Source organism: Oncorhynchus mykiss, chromosome 13 (genome assembly GCF_057628025.1).
Source record: "Oncorhynchus mykiss isolate SJ-2025 chromosome 13, ASM5762802v1, whole genome shotgun sequence".
In the NCBI taxonomy this organism is placed as follows: Eukaryota; Metazoa; Chordata; class Actinopteri; order Salmoniformes; family Salmonidae; genus Oncorhynchus; species Oncorhynchus mykiss.
Window position 1 is genome coordinate 71,839,731 of NC_143034.1, and position 17,580 is coordinate 71,857,310.

Here is a 17,580-nt window from a genome sequence, read left to right on the forward strand (position 1 = left end):
GTGTCCGCCTGTGATTGAATTACAGCTATGAATGTTCCTACAGTAATAAATAGGTCTACCTGTGTGGTGAAAGCTATGATCCCTTATTGATGTCACCTGTTAAATCCACTTCAGTGTAGATGAAGGGGAGGAGACAGGTTTAAAGAAGGATTTTTAAGCCTTCAGAGAATTGAGACATGGATTGTGTACAGTATGTGGGCCAAGGCATTTAAGGTGTTCTGTTGGTCCAACTAAGATTGATTTGACATGGAACAAAAACATTTCACTACTATACCATATTGTAATAGTTTCTGAATGGGATATGAAGCAGCTAGTTCAGGTGACTATTGCTGCCCAAACCTGAATCTAAAGAACCTAGAAAACCTTTATTATAGAAAGTCACCAAACAATGAAGTAGATGTGAAAACAGGCAGACTGTTTTACTATTAAATACATTTTATTACACAAGAGGACAATGACAGTCTGGCCTTTTCACAGAAAGACAACTCTGAACATCTCATTGTGGGTCTTCTGGTTGGTCAGTAAAGCAGAGAGACATGCAGTCTGAGCAGCTCCTTACTGCTGTGTGTGTGTCTAAAGACCGATAATATTGGACAGCTAGATGCTTCCTCCCCCACCATTAGTCCCCCTTCCTCCCCCACCATTAGTCCCCCTCCCTTCCCTCCCATATTGTCTTCTCTCTCCTCAGCCCCAGTTGTGTTGGTCTTCCTCTGTGGTGGTCAGTATGTCAGTAACCAGGCCGGTGCCAATAGTTTTGTTGCCATCTCTGAGAGTGAACCGTTGACCTTTCTCCAGAATCATAGGCTGGCGCAGCGTGAGGGTCAGAGATGTGTCTTCACCTGGCATCACCATGTCCTGTTAGAGAGGAGGAGAAGGTAAAGCACAGCCCTGGAACTATGGTACACACTTTATTTTAGAATACACAAATCACATTGGGGAAAAAGATTGACAGATGGACACATACCTTGTCTCCTGCCAGGTAGACCCTGCAGGCCATGTCCCAGGTGAGGGAGAACATGACTGGCATGAAGTTACTGACAAAGGGCTTGTGTCTGCCTCCCTCCTCCTTACTCAGAACATAGACCTGGGATGAAGAGATGTTTTAATGACACATTCTACATCCATTCCATTTAAGAACACGTACCCTAACCTTGGACTATGAGAATAATACACTAGTACATAAACACAATTTACAAATATATCACAAATACTATATACCATGGCTCTAGACAGACATATTTCATTTGATCAAATAGTTGAGGGTCAAATTTAAAACGCTGAATAAAGGGAAATTATTTCAGAAGACGATATACTGGGAATACTAGACTGCAACACTACGCATACAGTACACCTAGAGTTCACACTCCTCTAGGGCTGCTAACTGAAGATACAGACCTGGACTTTATTTATTTATGATATGATACAGACCTGGGCCTGGACTTTATTTATGATATGATACAGACCTGGACTTTATTTATGATATGATACAGACCTGGGCCTGGACTTTATTTATGATATGATACAGACCTGGACTTTATGATATGATACAGACCTGGGCCTGGACTTTATGATATGATACAGACCTGGGCCTGGACTTTATTTATGATATGATACAGACCTGGACTTTATTTATTTACGATACAGACCTGGGCCTGGACTTTATTTATGATATGATACAGACCTGGACTTTATTTATGATATGATACAGACCTGGGCCTGGACTTTATGATATGATACAGACCTGGGCCTGGACTTTATGATATGATACAGACCTGGGCCTGGACTTTATTTATGATATGATACAGACCTGGGCCTGGACTTTATTTATGATATGATACAGACCTGGGCCTGGACTTTATTTATGATATGATACAGACCTGGGCCTGGACTTTATTTATGATATGATACAGACCTGGGCCTGGACTTTATTTATGATATGATACAGACCTGGGCCTGGACTTTATTTATGATATGATACAGACCTGGGCCTGGACTTTATGATATGATACAGACCTGGGCCTGGACTTTATGATATGATACAGACCTGGGCCTGGACTTTATTTATGATATGATACAGACCTGGACTTTATGATATGATACAGACCTGGGCCTGGACTTTATTTATGATATGATACAGACCTGGGCCTGGACTTTATTTATGATATGATACAGACCTGGGCCTGGACTTTATTTATGATATGATACAGACCTGGGCCTGGACTTTATTTATGATATGATACAGACCTGGGCCTGGACTTTATTTATGATATGATACAGACCTGGGCCTGGACTTTATTTATGATATGATACAGACCTGGGCCTGGACTTTATTTATGATATGATACAGACCTGGGCCTGGACTTTATGATATGATACAGACCTGGGCCTGGACTTTATGATATGATACAGACCTGGGCCTGGACTTTATTTATGATATGATACAGACCTGGGCCTGGACTTTATTTATGATATGATACAGACCTGGACTTTATGATATGATACAGACCTGGGCCTGGACTTTATTTATGATATGATACAGACCTGGGCCTGGACTTTATTTATGATATGATACAGACCTGGGCCTGGACTTTACGATATGATACAGACCTGGGCCTGGACTTTACGATATGATACAGACCTGGGCCTGGACTTTACGATATGATACAGACCTGGGCCTGGACTTTACAATATGATACAAACCTGGGCCTGGACTTTACGATATGATACAGACCTGGGCCTGGACTTTACGATATGATACAGACCTGGGCCTGGACTTTATGATATGATACAGACCTGGGCCTGGACTTTATGATATGATACAGACCTGGGCCTGGACTTTATGATATGATACAGACCTGGGCCTGGACTTTACGATATGATACAGACCTGGGCCTGGACTTTACGATATGATACAGACCTGGGCCTGGACTTTACGATATGATACAGATCTGGGCCTGGACTTTATGATATGATACAGATCTGGGCCTGGACTTTATGATATGATACAGACCTGGGCCTGGACTTTATGATATGATACAGACCTGGGCCTGGACTTTACGATATGATACAGACCTGGGCCTGGACTTTATGATATGATACAGATCTGGGCCTGGACTTTATGATATGATACAGACCTGGGCCTGGACTTTCTGGTGGGGCTGGATGGAGCCTGGTTTGCTCATAACCATCCCTCTCCTAATGTCCTCCCTCTTCAGCCCTCGGACCAGAGCCCCCAGGTTATCTCCTGCCTCTGCTCTGTCCAGAGACTGGTGGAACATCTCAATGCCTGGGGAGGAGAGAGGGAAAGAAAGAGGTGGAGAAGGGAGGTGAAGGAAGAACAATTAGACTAAGAACGGTGGTATGTTTTGAGGTTTAGGATGGAGTTGACGGGTTACCAGAGGGATATTTTGGGTAACTGTCCAGTAGTCTTATTAGTGGGTAATTGGTGCTAGAAGTGCAGTGGAGAAACTGTTGTAGTTGTAACTTGGTGTTAGAGCTAGTTCTGTCACCACTCTGTACTAGGGGTTAGAGCTAGTTCTGTCACTACACTGTACTAGGGGTTAGAGCTAGTTCTGTCACCACTCTGTACTAGGGGTTAGAGCTAGTTCTATCACCACTCTGTACTAGGGGTTAGAGCTAGTTCTGTCACCACTCTGTACTAGGGGTTAGAGCTAGTTCTGTCACCACTCTGTACTAGGGGTTAGAGCTAGTTCTATCACCACTCTGTACTAGGGGTTAGAGCTAGTTCTGTCACTACACTGTACTAGGGGTTAGAGCTAGTTCTGTCACCACTCTGTACTAGGGGTTAGGGCTAGTTCTGTCAGTACTCTGTACTAGGGGTTAGAGCTAGTTCTGTCACTACACTGTACTAGGGGTTAGAGCTAGTTCTGTCACCACTCTGTACTAGGGGTTAGAGCTAGTTCTGTCACCACTCTGTACTAGGGGTTAGGGCTAGTTCTGTCAGTACTCTGTACTATGGGTTAGAGCTAGTTCTGTCACCACTCTGTACTAGGGGTTAGAGCTAGTTCTGTCACTACACTGTACTAGGGGTTAGAGCTAGTTCTATCACCACTCTGTACTAGGGGTTAGAGCTAGTTCTGTCACTACACTGTACTTTGTGTTAGAGCTAGTTCTGTCACCACTCTGTACTAGGGGTTAGAGCTAGTTCTGCCACTACACTGTACTTTGTGTTAGAGCTAGTTCTGTCACTACACTGTACTAGGGGTTAGGGCTAGTTCTGCCACCACTCTGTACTAGGGGTTAGGGCTAGTTCTGCCACCACTCTGTACTAGGGGTTAGGGCTAGTTCTGCCACCACTCTGTACTAAGGGTTAGGGCTAGTTCTGCCACCACTCTGTACTAGGGGTTAGGGCTAGTTCTGTCACCACTCTGTACTAGGGGTTAGGGCTAGTTCTGCCACCACTCTGTACTAGGGGTTAGTTGAAGTTCTGTCAGTACTCTGTACTAGGGGTTAGGGCTAGTTCTGTCACCACTCTGTACTAGGGGTTAGAGCTAGTTGTGTCACCACTCTGCACTAGGGGTTAGGGATAGTTCTATCACCACTCTGTACTAGGGATTAGGGCTAGTTCTGTCACCACTCTGTACTAGGGGTTAGAGCTAGTTCTGTCAGTACTCTGTACTAGGGGTTAGGGCTAGTTCTGTCACCACTCTGTACTAGGGGTTAGAGCTAGTTCTGTCAGTACTCTGTACTAGGGGTTAGGGCTAGTTCTGTCAGTACTCTGTACTAGGGGTTAGGGCTAGTTCTGCCACCACTCTGTACTAGGGGTTAGGGCTAGTTCTGTCACTACACTGTACTAGGGGTTAGGGCTAGTTCTGCCACCACTCTGTACTAGGGGTTAGGGCTAGCTCTGCCACCACTCTGTACTAGGGGTTAGGGCTAGTTCTGCCACCACTCTGTACTAAGGGTTAGGGCTAGTTCTGCCACCACTCTGTACTAGGGGTTAGGGCTAGTTCTGCCACCACTCTGTACTAAGGGTTAGGGCTAGTTCTGCCACCACTCTGTACTAGGGGTTAGAGCTAGTTCTATAGGTACACTGTGACAATGAACAGCAATTAGTGTTAAACTGTACAGGAATAATTCTAGTAATATGAACACAGTTTTACAGCATATGTTACCCTGTGTGCTACAGCTCTAAAATTGAAATTCATCTTTCTATAGTGGTGTGGCTCCCCATTCACTTACCAGTGACCACAGACTTAAAGGCACGGTTGTGCCCCACAAACTCACAGTCGTCGCCCTTCTTAATGACACCCCTCTCCAAAGTGCCAGTCACCACCGTACCCCTGCCTGAAAGAGGGATGAATGAATACACGTTTAATAAATGGTGTTGATACCCAGAGAGAGACGTGGTTGGACAACAGCAGAAAGATCAGAACAGAGAGAGACGTGGTTGGACAACAGCAGACAGATCAGAACAGAGAGAGACGTGGTTGGACAACAGCAGAAAGATCAGAACAGAGAGAGACGTGGTTGGACAACAGCAGAAAGATCAGAACAGAGAGAGACGTGGTTGGACAACAGCAGACAGATCAGAACAGAGAGAGAGACGTGGTTGGACAACAGCAGACAGATCAGAACAGAGAGAGACGTGGTTGGACAACAGCAGAAAGATCAGAACAGAGAGAGACGTGGTTGGACAACAGCAGACAGATCAGAACAGCGAGAGAGACGTGGTTGGACAACAGCAGACAGATCAGAACAGAGAGAGAGACGTGGTTGGACAACAGCAGACAGATCAGAACAGAGAGAGAGACGTGGTTGGACAACAGCAGACAGATCAGAACAGAGAGAGACGTGGTTGGACAACAGCAGACAGATCAGAACAGAGAGAGAGACGTGGTTGGACAACAGCAGACAGATCAGAACAGAGAGAGAGACGTGGTTGGACAACAGCAGACAGATCAGAACAGAGAGACGTGGTTGGACAACAGCAGAAAGATCAGAACAGAGAGACGTGGTTAGACAACAGCAGACAGATCAGAACAGAGAGAGAGACGTGGTTGGACAACAGCAGACAGATCAGAACAGAGAGAGACGTGGTTGGACAACAGCAGACAGATCAGAACAGAGAGAGACGTGGTTGGACAACAGCAGACAGATCAGAACAGAGAGAGAGACGTGGTTGGACAACAGCAGACAGATCAGAACAGAGAGACGTGGTTGGACAACAGCAGACAGATCAGAACAGAGAGAGACGTGGTTGGACAACAGCAGACAGATCAGAACAGAGAGAGAGACGTGGTTGGACAACAGCAGACAGATCAGAACAGAGAGACGTGGTTGGACAACAGCAGACAGATCAGAACAGAGAGACGTGGTTAGACAACAGCAGACAGATCAGAACAGAGAGAGAGACGTGGTTGGACAACAGCAGACAGATCAGAACAGAGAGAGACGTGGTTGGACAACAGCAGACAGATCAGAACAGAGAGAGACGTGGTTGGACAACAGCAGACAGATCAGAACAGAGAGAGAGACGTGGTTGGACAACAGCAGACAGATCAGAACAGAGAGAGAGACGTGGTTAGACAACAGCAGACAGATCAGAACAGAGAGAGACGTGGTTGGACAACAGCAGACAGATCAGAACAGAGAGAGACGTGGTTGGACAACAGCAGACAGATCAGAACAGAGAGAGACGTGGTTGGACAACAGCAGACAGATCAGAACAGAGAGAGAGACGTGGTTGGACAACAGCAGACAGATCAGAACAGAGAGAGAGACGTGGTTGGACAACAGCAGACAGATCAGAACAGAGAGAGACGTGGTTGGACAACAGCAGACAGATCAGAACAGAGAGACGTGGTTGGACAACAGCAGACAGATCAGAACAGAGAGAGACGTGGTTGGACAACAGCAGACAGATCAGAACAGAGAGAGACGTGGTTAGACAACAGCAGACAGATCAGAACAGAGAGAGACGTGGTTAGACAACAGCAGACAGATCAGAACAGAGAGAGACGTGGTTAGACAACAGCAGACAGATCAGAACACAGAGAGAGACGTGGTTAGACAACAGCAGACAGATCAGAACAGAGAGAGAGACGTGGTTAGACAACAGCAGACAGATCAGAACAGAGAGAGAGACGTGGTTAGACAACAGACAGATCTGAACAGAGAGAGAGACGTGGTTAGACAACAGACAGATCTGAACAGAGAGAGACGTGGTTAGACAACAGACAGATCTGAACAGAGAGAGACGTGCTGACAGCTGATGGGACAAGTCCATCACACGTGCATCAATCAAATAAACGGTGAAACAGAAAGGTAGAAAGGAAACTGATGCAGGTGCTTCCAAACAGTTACTGTCACTAAATCACAACGACAGGGACAGGAGAACTGCATGTTATAGATACCACTGATTATTCCTACACAGAGATGTACAGGAAACAGGCACGTTGTTCCCATCACAAAACACATGCTGCACAGACATAACTGAATCATTTCAAAGTTGTTTTTAATTAAGACAGTTGTGGCTACGGAAACCGTTGTCAAACACTGGGATGAGCCGAGCAAGGGGGCAGGCTCTGTATGGGGAGCGAGGGGGCAGTCTCTGTATGGGGAGCGAGGGGGCAGGCTCTGTATGGGGAGCGAGGGGGCAGGCTCTGTATGGGGAGCGAGGGGGCAGTCTCTGTATGGGGAGCGAGGGGGCAGGCTCTGTATGGGGAGCGAGGGGGCAGTCTCTGTATGGGGAGCGAGGGGGCAGTCTCTGTATGGGGAGCGAGGGGGCAGTCTCTGTATGGGGAGCGAGGGGGCAGTCTCTGTATGGGGAGCGAGGGGGCAGTCTCTGTATGGGGAGCGAGGGGGCAGTCTCTGTATGGGGAGCGAGGGGGCAGTCTCTGTATGGGGAGCAAGGGGACAGGCTCTGTATGGGGAGCAAGGGGGCAGTCTCTGTATGGGGAGCAAGGGGGCAGTCTCTGTATGGGGAGCAAGGGGGCAGTCTCTGTATGGGGAGCAAGGGGGCAGTCTCTGTATGGGGAGCAAGGGGGCAGTCTCTGTATGGGGAGCAAGGGGGCAGGCTCTGTATGGGGAGCAAGGGGGCAGGCTCTGTATGGGGAGCGAGGGGGCAGTCTCTGTATGGGGAGCAAGGGGGCAGGCTCTGTATGGGGAGCAAGGGGGCAGGCTCTGTATGGGGAGCGAGGGGGCAGTCTCTGTATGGGGAGCAAGGGGGCAGGCTCTGTATGGGGAGCGAGGGGGCAGGCTCTGTATGGGGAGCGAGGGGGCAGGCTCTGTATGGGGAGCGAGGGGGCAGTCTCTGTATGGGGAGCGAGGGGGCAGGCTCTGTATGGGGAGCGAGGGGGCAGGCTCTGTATGGGGAGCGAGGGGGCAGTCTCTGTATGGGGAGCGAGGGGGCAGTCTCTGTATGGGGAGCGAGGGGGCAGTCTCTGTATGGGGAGCGAGGGGGCAGTCTCTGTATGGGGAGCGAGGGGGCAGTCTCTGTATGGGGAGCGAGGGGGCAGTCTCTGTATGGGGAGCAAGGGGACAGGCTCTGTATGGGGAGCAAGGGGGCAGTCTCTGTATGGGGAGCAAGGGGGCAGTCTCTGTATGGGGAGCAAGGGGGCAGTCTCTGTATGGGGAGCAAGGGGGCAGTCTCTGTATGGGGAGCAAGGGGGCAGTCTCTGTATGGGGAGCAAGGGGGCAGGCTCTGTATGGGGAGCAAGGGGACAGGCTCTGTATGGGGAGCAAGGGGGCAGTCTCTGTATGGGGAGCAAGGGGACAGGCTCTGTATGGGGAGCAAGGGGGCAGGCTCTGTATGGGGAGCAAGGGGACAGGCTCTGTATGGGGAGCAAGGGGGCAGTCTCTGTATGGGGAGCAAGGGGGCAGGCTCTATATGGGGAGCAAGGGGGCAGGCTCTGTATGGGGAGCAAGGGGGCAGGTTCTGTATGCGGAGCAAGGGGGCAGGCTCTGTATGGGGAGCAAGGGGGCAGGCTCTGTATGGGGAGCAAGGGGGCAGGCTCTGTATGGGGAGCAAGGGGGCAGGCTCTGTATGGGGAGCAAGGGGGCAGGCTCTGTATGCACGGGACAGTGGGATCCTATCGCTGTGTTTTATCTATTGTCATGTTTTCATTAGGAAACACCTATCTGAAATGCACAGTGGAAGAGCTTGAATTTATCCCTGCAGTACTTCTGAATGATGCCATTTAAAATAGCTTAACAATGAGTCAGATCAATGACATAGAGAGGAGAAGAAACCATGTAGTGGAAACAGCTTTTTAACTAAATGACAAATCTGGGTTTCTTTACAATTTGAGCTAGTTGTCAGTCACCTGGGATGGAGTAGACTCCCTCGATGGGCAGCAGGAAGGGTTTCTCCAGCTCTCTCTTGGGCAGAGGGACGTATTCATCCACTACTGCTAGGAGCTTCAGCACTGCGTTCACCCCCAGGTCAGGCTGTTTGTTCTGGGGAGGTTAGACGAGGTGAGACAACAGGTAAGGTTTCACCTAAAAGTTATCCTCAATTACCAGACTGATTACCGCTGCACTATCTGTCTGAAAGGGACGCCGTTTGGGCCAAGAGGCGTTGCACAAAACAAATTCAAAAGTGATTGAATCACCTTCAAACCAATCAGAAGAGAGGCCACAGTGCTGCATTTTTCGGAAGTAAGACAAGCACTTGCCATTTTTCAAGAGAAAGGCATGTCGAACAGCAGTCAGCTAAATGAGCCAAAAAAGGCAGATAAATATTATCAACGTGAGAATAAAATAAATATTGTAGCCCAACATCAGCTAGGGGTATATCTAACGAATTTGCACCTAATATTTTTGCCAAATTGTAGAGATGAGGGTACTGCATCAGAATCAATACAGAGAAAGTCTTGATACAGTAACCTCAGATAGCCTTCAGTTCTCTAATTTAGATGAGATGCTTTCACACAGAACGGAGGGAGCAGCTCTGACAGGGAGCAGAGTTTATTTAGCAGAGATCAGACTGTCATGTAAAGCTTTATATTTAGCCATCATCTTGTAAGTAGGACGTTACATGTGTTGTCTACTGTCTGTCTACTGTCTGTCTACTGTCTGTCAGCAACGGTGCTACGTGTCCGTCATCAACTAAACCAATCCCATAGTTCAGAGGATGCTGATTGGTCTGAAGCAATGGTGATAGAAAAGACAGGGCTCATGCTGTCGCAGCCCTACCAGACTGATACCCCTGCCAGACTGATACCCCTGCCAGGCTGATACCCCTGCCAGACTGATACCCCTGCAGCGTTTAATGTAAGCTTGTGTTTAATGTAAGCCCGCGGGGTCATGAGGATTTGTGAGGCTACATAAAATGACCACATTGAAATAAGTCAGTTGACTTTGTGTTTTTAAACATCAGTTATGTTGCATGTTTGTATTATTGTACGAACATGGCTGAAGCAACAGTATGTATTATAAAACGGTCAAATAAAATACAATGGATCAACCTTCCTAGCGAGCTGACAGCCTATCTGTCATCACCACAACCCTACCTCGTACCAGGCACTCACCTCCAGGGCACAGAGGGCCGAGCCGATGACGACGGGCGTGTTCTCACCGTCGTAGCCAAACTCTGTGAGCAGCTCTCTGATCTCCAGCTCAACCAGCTCCAGCATCTCCTTGTCCTCCACCGCATCCGCCTTGTTCACAAACACCACCACGTGCTCCACGCCGATCTGCCGGGCCAGCAGGAGGTGCTCCCTGGTCTGGGGCATCTGTCCGTCCGTGGCCGCCACCACCAGGATGCAGCCGTCCAGCTGAGCCGTGCCTGTGATCATGTTCTACAGGAGAAAGGTCAACATGTCACCTTGTGTGACAATCTAACTGTCATTCTCTATTTCTTTACCTTTCATACTGAATACTGAATTGTTGAGGAAGAGCCTGCTAGTCACCACCTCTCTGTTCTGTTTATACCTGCTGTGACAAATCAACGTGAACGTGAACTTGAGCCAATGCCCCGAGCCTCAAACCCCCATTAAAATTCTGGTCCCGTAATCACAAAGTGTCTCAGTAGGAGTAGAGATGTAGGATCGGTTTTGCCTTTTAAATGACAGACCTGCCAAACCCCCCCGGTACCACAGATAATGGTTTTTACATGTTTTTGTCCTTTAGCAGACACTGTTGTCCAGAACAACTTACAGGAGCAATTATGGTCAAGTGCCTTGCTCAAAGGCACAGACAGATGTATTACCTAGTCAGCTCAGGGATTTGAACCAGCTAACTTTTGGCTACTGGCCCAACGTTCTTAACCCGTAGGCTACCTGCCACCCCACGCGATACCCACACTGCCCAAATCATAGGCAAATACACATTTGAGTTTCTTTACCTAATAATGATGTTGGCAGAAGACTCAGCAGGAATGCTACAGACTGTTAAAGGTACTTGGTCATTGGCTCTTCAGTAGGTTTTTAGTTTTACCAGGCAAGTCAGCTTGCCAGTTAAGAACAAATTCCTATTTTCAACGACGGCCTAGGAACAGTGGGTTAACTGCCTTGTTCAGGGGCAGAACAACAGATTTTTACCTTGTCAGCTCGGGAATTCTATCTTGCAGCCTTTTGGTTACTAGTCCAACACTAACCAGTAGGCTACCTGCCGCCCTTAACTAGAAATACGTTTAAATGTGCAATCAGGGCTCTTCCTAGGATTTTCTGACAAAGTGGTGCTGATGGGGAGGTCCGGAGTGGTTTAGTCAACTTCCCCCTCAGGAAGTTGGAGCATTTAGCAATTCTGAAAAACCTGTAACTGCCATTTCCTGAAACCTAGAGTCTTAAATTATATCAAACAATGTAGCCAATACAGAAGTCTTGTATGAGCCTAAATAAAACTGAAGTGGTCTCAATGAAGCTATCAGCATTATTCTAGGTTCAATTTAGGGGTAATGATCATTCTAATTAATAGTTGTCTTTATGTGGATAGTCTAGTGAAAATGTAAACAGTCTTGATTTTGTTTGGGGAGAAAATTCAGAATAATTAAATAACTGGATGCAATGTAGCAGCCCAGCTGACTGTAGCGGTCCCAGCTGACTGTAGCGGTCCCAGCTGACTGTAGCGGTCCCAGCTGACTGTAGCGGTCCCAGCTGACTGTACGGTCCCAGCTGACTGTAGCGGTCCCAGCTGACTGTAGCGGTCCCAGCTGACTGTAGCGGTCCCAGCTGACTGTAGCGGTCCCAGCTTACAGTAGCAGTCCTGCTGACTGTAGCAGTCCTGCTGACTGTAGTAGTCCTGCTGACTGTAGTAGTCCTGCTGACTGTAGTAGTCCTGCTGACTGTAGTAGTCCAGCTGAATGTAGTAGTCCAGCTGAATGTAGTAGTCCAGCTGACTGTAGTAGTCCAGCTGACTGTAGTAGTCCAGCTGACTGTAGTAGTCCAGCTGACTGTAGTAGTCCAGCTGACTGTAGTAGTCCTGCTGACTGTAGTAGTTCAGCTGACTGTAGTAGTCCAGCTGACTGTAGTAGTCCAGCTGACTGTAGTAGTCCAGCTGACTGTAGTAGTCCAGCTGACTGTAGTAGTCCTGCTGACTGTAGTAGTCCTGCTGACTGTAGTAGTCCTGCTGACTGTAGTAGTCCAGCTGACTGTAGTAGTCCTGCTGACTGTAGTAGTCCAGCTGACTGTAGTAGTCCTGCTGACTGTAGTAGTCCTGCTGACTGTAGTAGTCCAGCTGACTGTAGTAGTCCTGCTGACTGTAGTAGTCCAGCTGACTGTAGTAGTCCTGCTGACTGTAGTAGTCCTGCTGACTGTAGTAGTCCTGCTGACTGTAGTAGTCCTGCTGACGTTCCAGATCTCCATCCCTGACCTCTTCCATCCAGTTAGGTCTGACTACCAGGCTGCCATTCATTCAACATGCCTTGTTGTCATCCCTGACCTCATCCATCCAGTGAGGTCTGACTACCAGGCTGCCATTCATTCAACATGCCTTGTTGTCATCCCTGACCTCATCCATCCAGTGAGGTCTGACTACCAGGCTGCCATTCATTCAACATGCCTTGTTGTCATCCCTGACCTCATCCATCCAGTGAGGTCTGACTACCAGGCTGCCATTCATTCAACATGCCTTATTGTCATTGCTGACCTGACTATTATCACATCATTAGCAGCCTACTGTTGACCTCCAGCTATATGAAGATGACAGATCAACTGATTCATTAACAAGGGACTACTAATCTTTAACAGTGAAAGACTATTAGTGGAACAGCTCTCACGGCCATGTCTGTTTCCATCCACGCAGCGACGTGCACTGAACTACCGATGCTCTGCACATTTCCTTGCTCGTCAATGCGCTCGCACCTACTACGGTGGCGGAGATCAAAGCATCTGTGGGCAAAAAAAAAAGTGTTCTCACTTCGTTGACTAAACGCTGTAGCTAACTACTTCCTTTGTAATGACGCCTTAGTTAAGGAGCCAACTACCAAATAATAGTGGTTATGTGCTTGACTAACACATCCATTACCCAACCATTATTCCTCACACATCAGTGGTATCAACAGACGAAGTAGAGAGCTGCCATCCAGCGGGAGGGAGCAAAAAATACTAATGGGGGCGGGACAGAGCAGAGGGCGAGAGATTTTCTCTCCTCGCCCAGGACCTCTGATTGGCTCAGCTCCAACATCAGATGGTTGAGTCAAAAACAATAATGTGTTCTGTATATTTTAGAGTCATTTTTTTAACCGGAGTAATTTGATCTCAAATTGAGTGCATGGTATGCAAAATGTGTGCAGGTTGGCAGGTCTGAAATTATAGTGAATAAGAGGGAGGAACTGATCCTAGATCAGCACTCCTACTGAGACTCTGAAAACGGGCCTCAGGGTTATGGCTAAGCAACATGCCGAACATCCCTATGCTGTATAACTATCCAATCAGATCTTCTCAAACCCACAGAGGGGTTTACCTGACGACTCAAACTGAATTCTTCTACTGCTCTATGTTCGCTACATATTTCAGTCTGAGACTACCATCATTGAAGTGGGTTGTGGTGACTTCAAAATGAGGGGGGTTGTACAAAACAAAAGTTGTCAGCGATTGGATCGTCTTTCACCAATCAGAGTATCAAAGCCAATGGCAAATTTTCAAAACACCACTTCACCCCCGTGTGTTCTGGCTCTGGCCTAACCCATCAGTTTCTGGGACCAATCAGAATGGTTACATTGTGTTTGTGTTCTAGAAATCGTCAGGTAGGTACGCAGATCCAGACTCATTGTGGGAAAAAAACTCTAGTCTGTGGACGTAGCGTGGCATTTGGCTGGAGCAAAGAGTTAGGTTAGCCAGGCAACAGAGAGGTATGGGTTGAGGGTGGATTTTAGAATGGGAATAACATGTGTGTTCAGGCGCTTGTGTTACCTTGACGTAGTCAGCATGGCCCGGGCAGTCTGTGTGTGCATAGTGTCTGTTGGCTGTGGTGTACTCTACATGGGATGCATTGATGGTGATGCCCCTGGCCTTCTCCTCAGGGGCATTGTCAATGTCCTCATACTTCTTATAGCGGGCGCCTCCAGCCTCAGCCAGCACTAGGAACCACAAAGGCTCAATTAGAAACATACAATAGCATCATGTATAGAGAACACACAGCATCTGACAGAACATTGTTATTTTGCTGGCAGATGCTTTGATTGGTCAACAGTCCACAGTAACTCAGTGGGTTTCAAGCACGCTTGTTATCTGCTTAGTTTGAATTCAATAATAGATGTAAAATGAGAAAAATAAAAGGTGACATCAGTTACCTTTGGTGATGGCAGCCGTTAGAGTTGTCTTTCCATGGTCAACATGGCCAATCGTGCCAATGTTCACATGGGGCTTGTCTCTTGCGTATGTTTTCTTGGCCTTGGCCTCTGCTGCAAAGTTCCGCCGAGTAAATGGCACTGCACACTGAAAGAGAAAAAGGATGAAGAAGAGTGTTTGATGGACAGCAGGGCCAGAAGACACATATGGGCAGGAGATCAGTCAAAAAAGGCAACCCGTTTTTTTGCCACCCAAAGCATTACTAAAACCAGCAAACATTACTACCCCCTAGGACTGTAATTTTATATCCCTGATTGGTTAGCCATAGGATGTGTGAATGAATGCATACTCAAAACACCGTTTAGGTACTCACCAGTTTATAGGAGCTGTGCAGAAGACCCGGTGCGGAAAGCTGAAGGGCTAGAATGACAACATGTATTTAATAATCAGGTGGACTCCCGAGACCGTCGACTGTGTCAAGAGAAGTCGCTAGCTAAATATCACAAGGTGTACATACATGGCTTAGGGCCATCTAGCTTCGTCCTGCAACATAAGGGATTATGTTGAGACATTGGGTTTATTATATACAACTAGCTATGTTGCAGGACGAAGCTAGGCCATTCATAATGTGTATAGGCTAGTTATTTGATATAACCTAGGCTACCTCAAAACACATTACTGTTCCCTGTATGTTATTCTTTCAATCTGCAAATGTTTCTGACGCTAGCTACATCGTTAGAAAACTAATTTCGTTTTTAACTGTATCTGACACGTTTCTGATAGGCCTAACGTTTTCACAACGCAAGAGATAGCTAGTTTAACTAATATTATTTAACGTGACCTTGCTCTGCCTGCGGAACGAGTCGAGCGGCTAGCCTGCTAAAGCATCCTTGCTCACTAGGGTTAATTCAAACCCCACATACGTTTCGTCGCGATTAAAAAGCAAAACATTATAATGGTAAATAAACATTATTAATAATTGAACGCAGTAAATTACAATATTGGGCGTGTGGTTGTGAATGCGTTGTATAACTTTAACTAACCAGAGAAACATGCACGAAGCCCAACGAGCGCCGCCATCTTGGACTGACAAGCGGATGAGAGTGACGTCATTACATGGTGACCGTTTCTTTTTCTTCTTCGTCTGTGGGTTATATGGCGGACTACAACCCAAAAAGGTGTGTTGCCGCCACCAACTGGATGGGTTGAAACCAAAACAAGGTAAAAAGAAAATCCGTACGTGGTAGGGAAACTAATTTAATCCACCCAAATAAAAATAGTACATTGACAAAACAAAACTCCCACTTCTTCCTTCTTTCAATTCTCCATATCTCCTTTCTCAGGCTCTAGGGCCTGATAGGGTGGTACGGCTTGTGACAATATTCCATTTAACTCCTTTGATAAGAAATCTTTCAGCCCCAGAAACCGCTCTTCTGCATCCACAATGATTTATATCTTCCTGGACCTTCTCTCCACCTTGGCAGTGCCATTAATTACCATAGCTAAAAAGGCCACAAGTCCACCATCTTAAGTCCACTGCTTCTCTCCTGTTACTGGGCAAGTGGGCATGAAGGTAATACATACCCATCCTTCCAGTAAGTTGTAACGAACTGACTTACAAAACTCTGTATTGGACAAGACTGACCTTACCTTCATTATCCTAGTTACACTTTGGAGTAAATGTTTATAGTAGAATTACTTAACTTCAAAGGAAGTCTCAAGTAGACAAGTAGGGTTGGGGCGGTGTAGACCACTCTAGCTACCTAGAGAGTTTTCATCTGAATTTTTTGTAGCTGTCTACATAGCACCAGACCAAGGCTGGCACTAAAACTGAACTCAATGAGATGTATTCCGCCGTAAGAAAACAGGAAAATGCTCATCCAGAGGTGGAGCTCCTAGTGGCCGGGTAATTTAATGCAGGGAAACTTAAATCCGTTTCACCTCATTTCTAGCAGCATGTTAAATGTGCAACCAGAGTGAAAAAAATTCTAGACCACCTTTACTCCACACACAGAGATGCGTACAAAGCTCTCCCTCACCGTCCATTTGGTAAGTCTGACCATAACTCTATCCTCCTGATTCCTGCTTCCAAGCAAAAACTAAAGCAGGAAGCACCAGTGACTCGGTCTATAAAAAAGTGGTCTGATTAAGCAGATGCTAAACTACAGGACTGTTTTGCCCGCACAGACTGTAATATGTTCTGGGATTCTTCCGATGGCATTGAGGAGTACACCACATCAGTCACTGGCTTTATCAATAAGCTCATCGAGGACGTTGTCCCCACAGTGACTGTACGTACATACCCCAACTAGAAGCCATGGATTACAGGCAACATTTGCACTGAGCTAAAGGGTAGAGCTGCCACTTTCAAGGAGTGGGACTCTAACCCGGAAGCTTATAAGAAATCCCTCTATGCCCTCCGACGAACCATCAAACAGGCAAAGCGTCAATACAGGAATAAGATCGAATTGTAATACACCGGCTCCGACGCTCGTCGAATGTGACAGGGCTTGCAAACTATTACAGGCTACAAAGGGAAGCACATCCACGAGCTGCCCAGTGACACAAGCCTACCAGACAAGCTAAATAACTTCTATGCTCGCTTCGAGGCAAGTAACACTGAAACATGCATGAGAGCATCAGCTGTTCTGGATGACTGTGTGATCATGCTCTCTGCAGTCGATGTGAGTAAGACCTTATAACAGGCTAACATTCACAAGGCCGCTGGTCAGATTGCAGGACGTGTACTCCGAGCATGCACTCACCAACTGGCAAGTGTCTTCACTGACATTTTCGACCTCTCCCTGTCGGAGTCTGTAATACCAACATGTTTCAAGTAGACCACCATAGTCCCTGTGCCCAAGAAAACTAAGGTAACCTGCCTAAA

At 47.1% G+C, this 17,580-nt stretch overlaps 1 protein-coding gene across 1 annotated transcript; it reads right to left on the reverse strand.

Moving 5' to 3' along the window:
- Positions 1 to 417: 417 nt before the first annotated feature.
- On the reverse strand, positions 418 to 16,559 carry tufm (Tu translation elongation factor, mitochondrial). The gene is made up of 10 exons (XM_090197503.1): positions 15,737 to 16,559; positions 15,067 to 15,113; positions 14,696 to 14,840; positions 14,316 to 14,482; positions 10,494 to 10,763; positions 9,288 to 9,420; positions 5,203 to 5,307; positions 3,135 to 3,286; positions 965 to 1,084; positions 418 to 855 (listed from the first exon to the last, which is right to left on the reverse strand). The coding sequence occupies exons 1-10, from the start codon at positions 15,804 to 15,806 to the stop codon at positions 685 to 687; spliced, it is 1,380 nt and encodes a 459-aa protein (XP_090053629.1). The 5' UTR covers positions 15,807 to 16,559; the 3' UTR covers positions 418 to 684.
- Between the last annotated feature and the right edge of the window lie 1,021 nt (positions 16,560 to 17,580).

What these genes read in the sequence shown, in the direction of transcription:
- tufm (XM_090197503.1), bottom strand. Translation starts at nt 15,806, where the DNA reads ATGACGTCACTCTCATCCGCTTGTCAGTCCAAGATGGCGGCGCTCGTT. An exon ending in GCCATGCTGACTACGTCAAG is followed by an intron (nt 10,764 to 14,315) that starts GTAACACAAGCG and finishes TTTCTCCTGTAG; the next exon opens with AACATGATCACAGGCACGGC. An exon ending in TCTACCTGGCAGGAGACAAG is followed by an intron (nt 856 to 964) that starts GTATGTGTCCAT and finishes CCTCTCTAACAG; the next exon opens with GACATGGTGATGCCAGGTGA.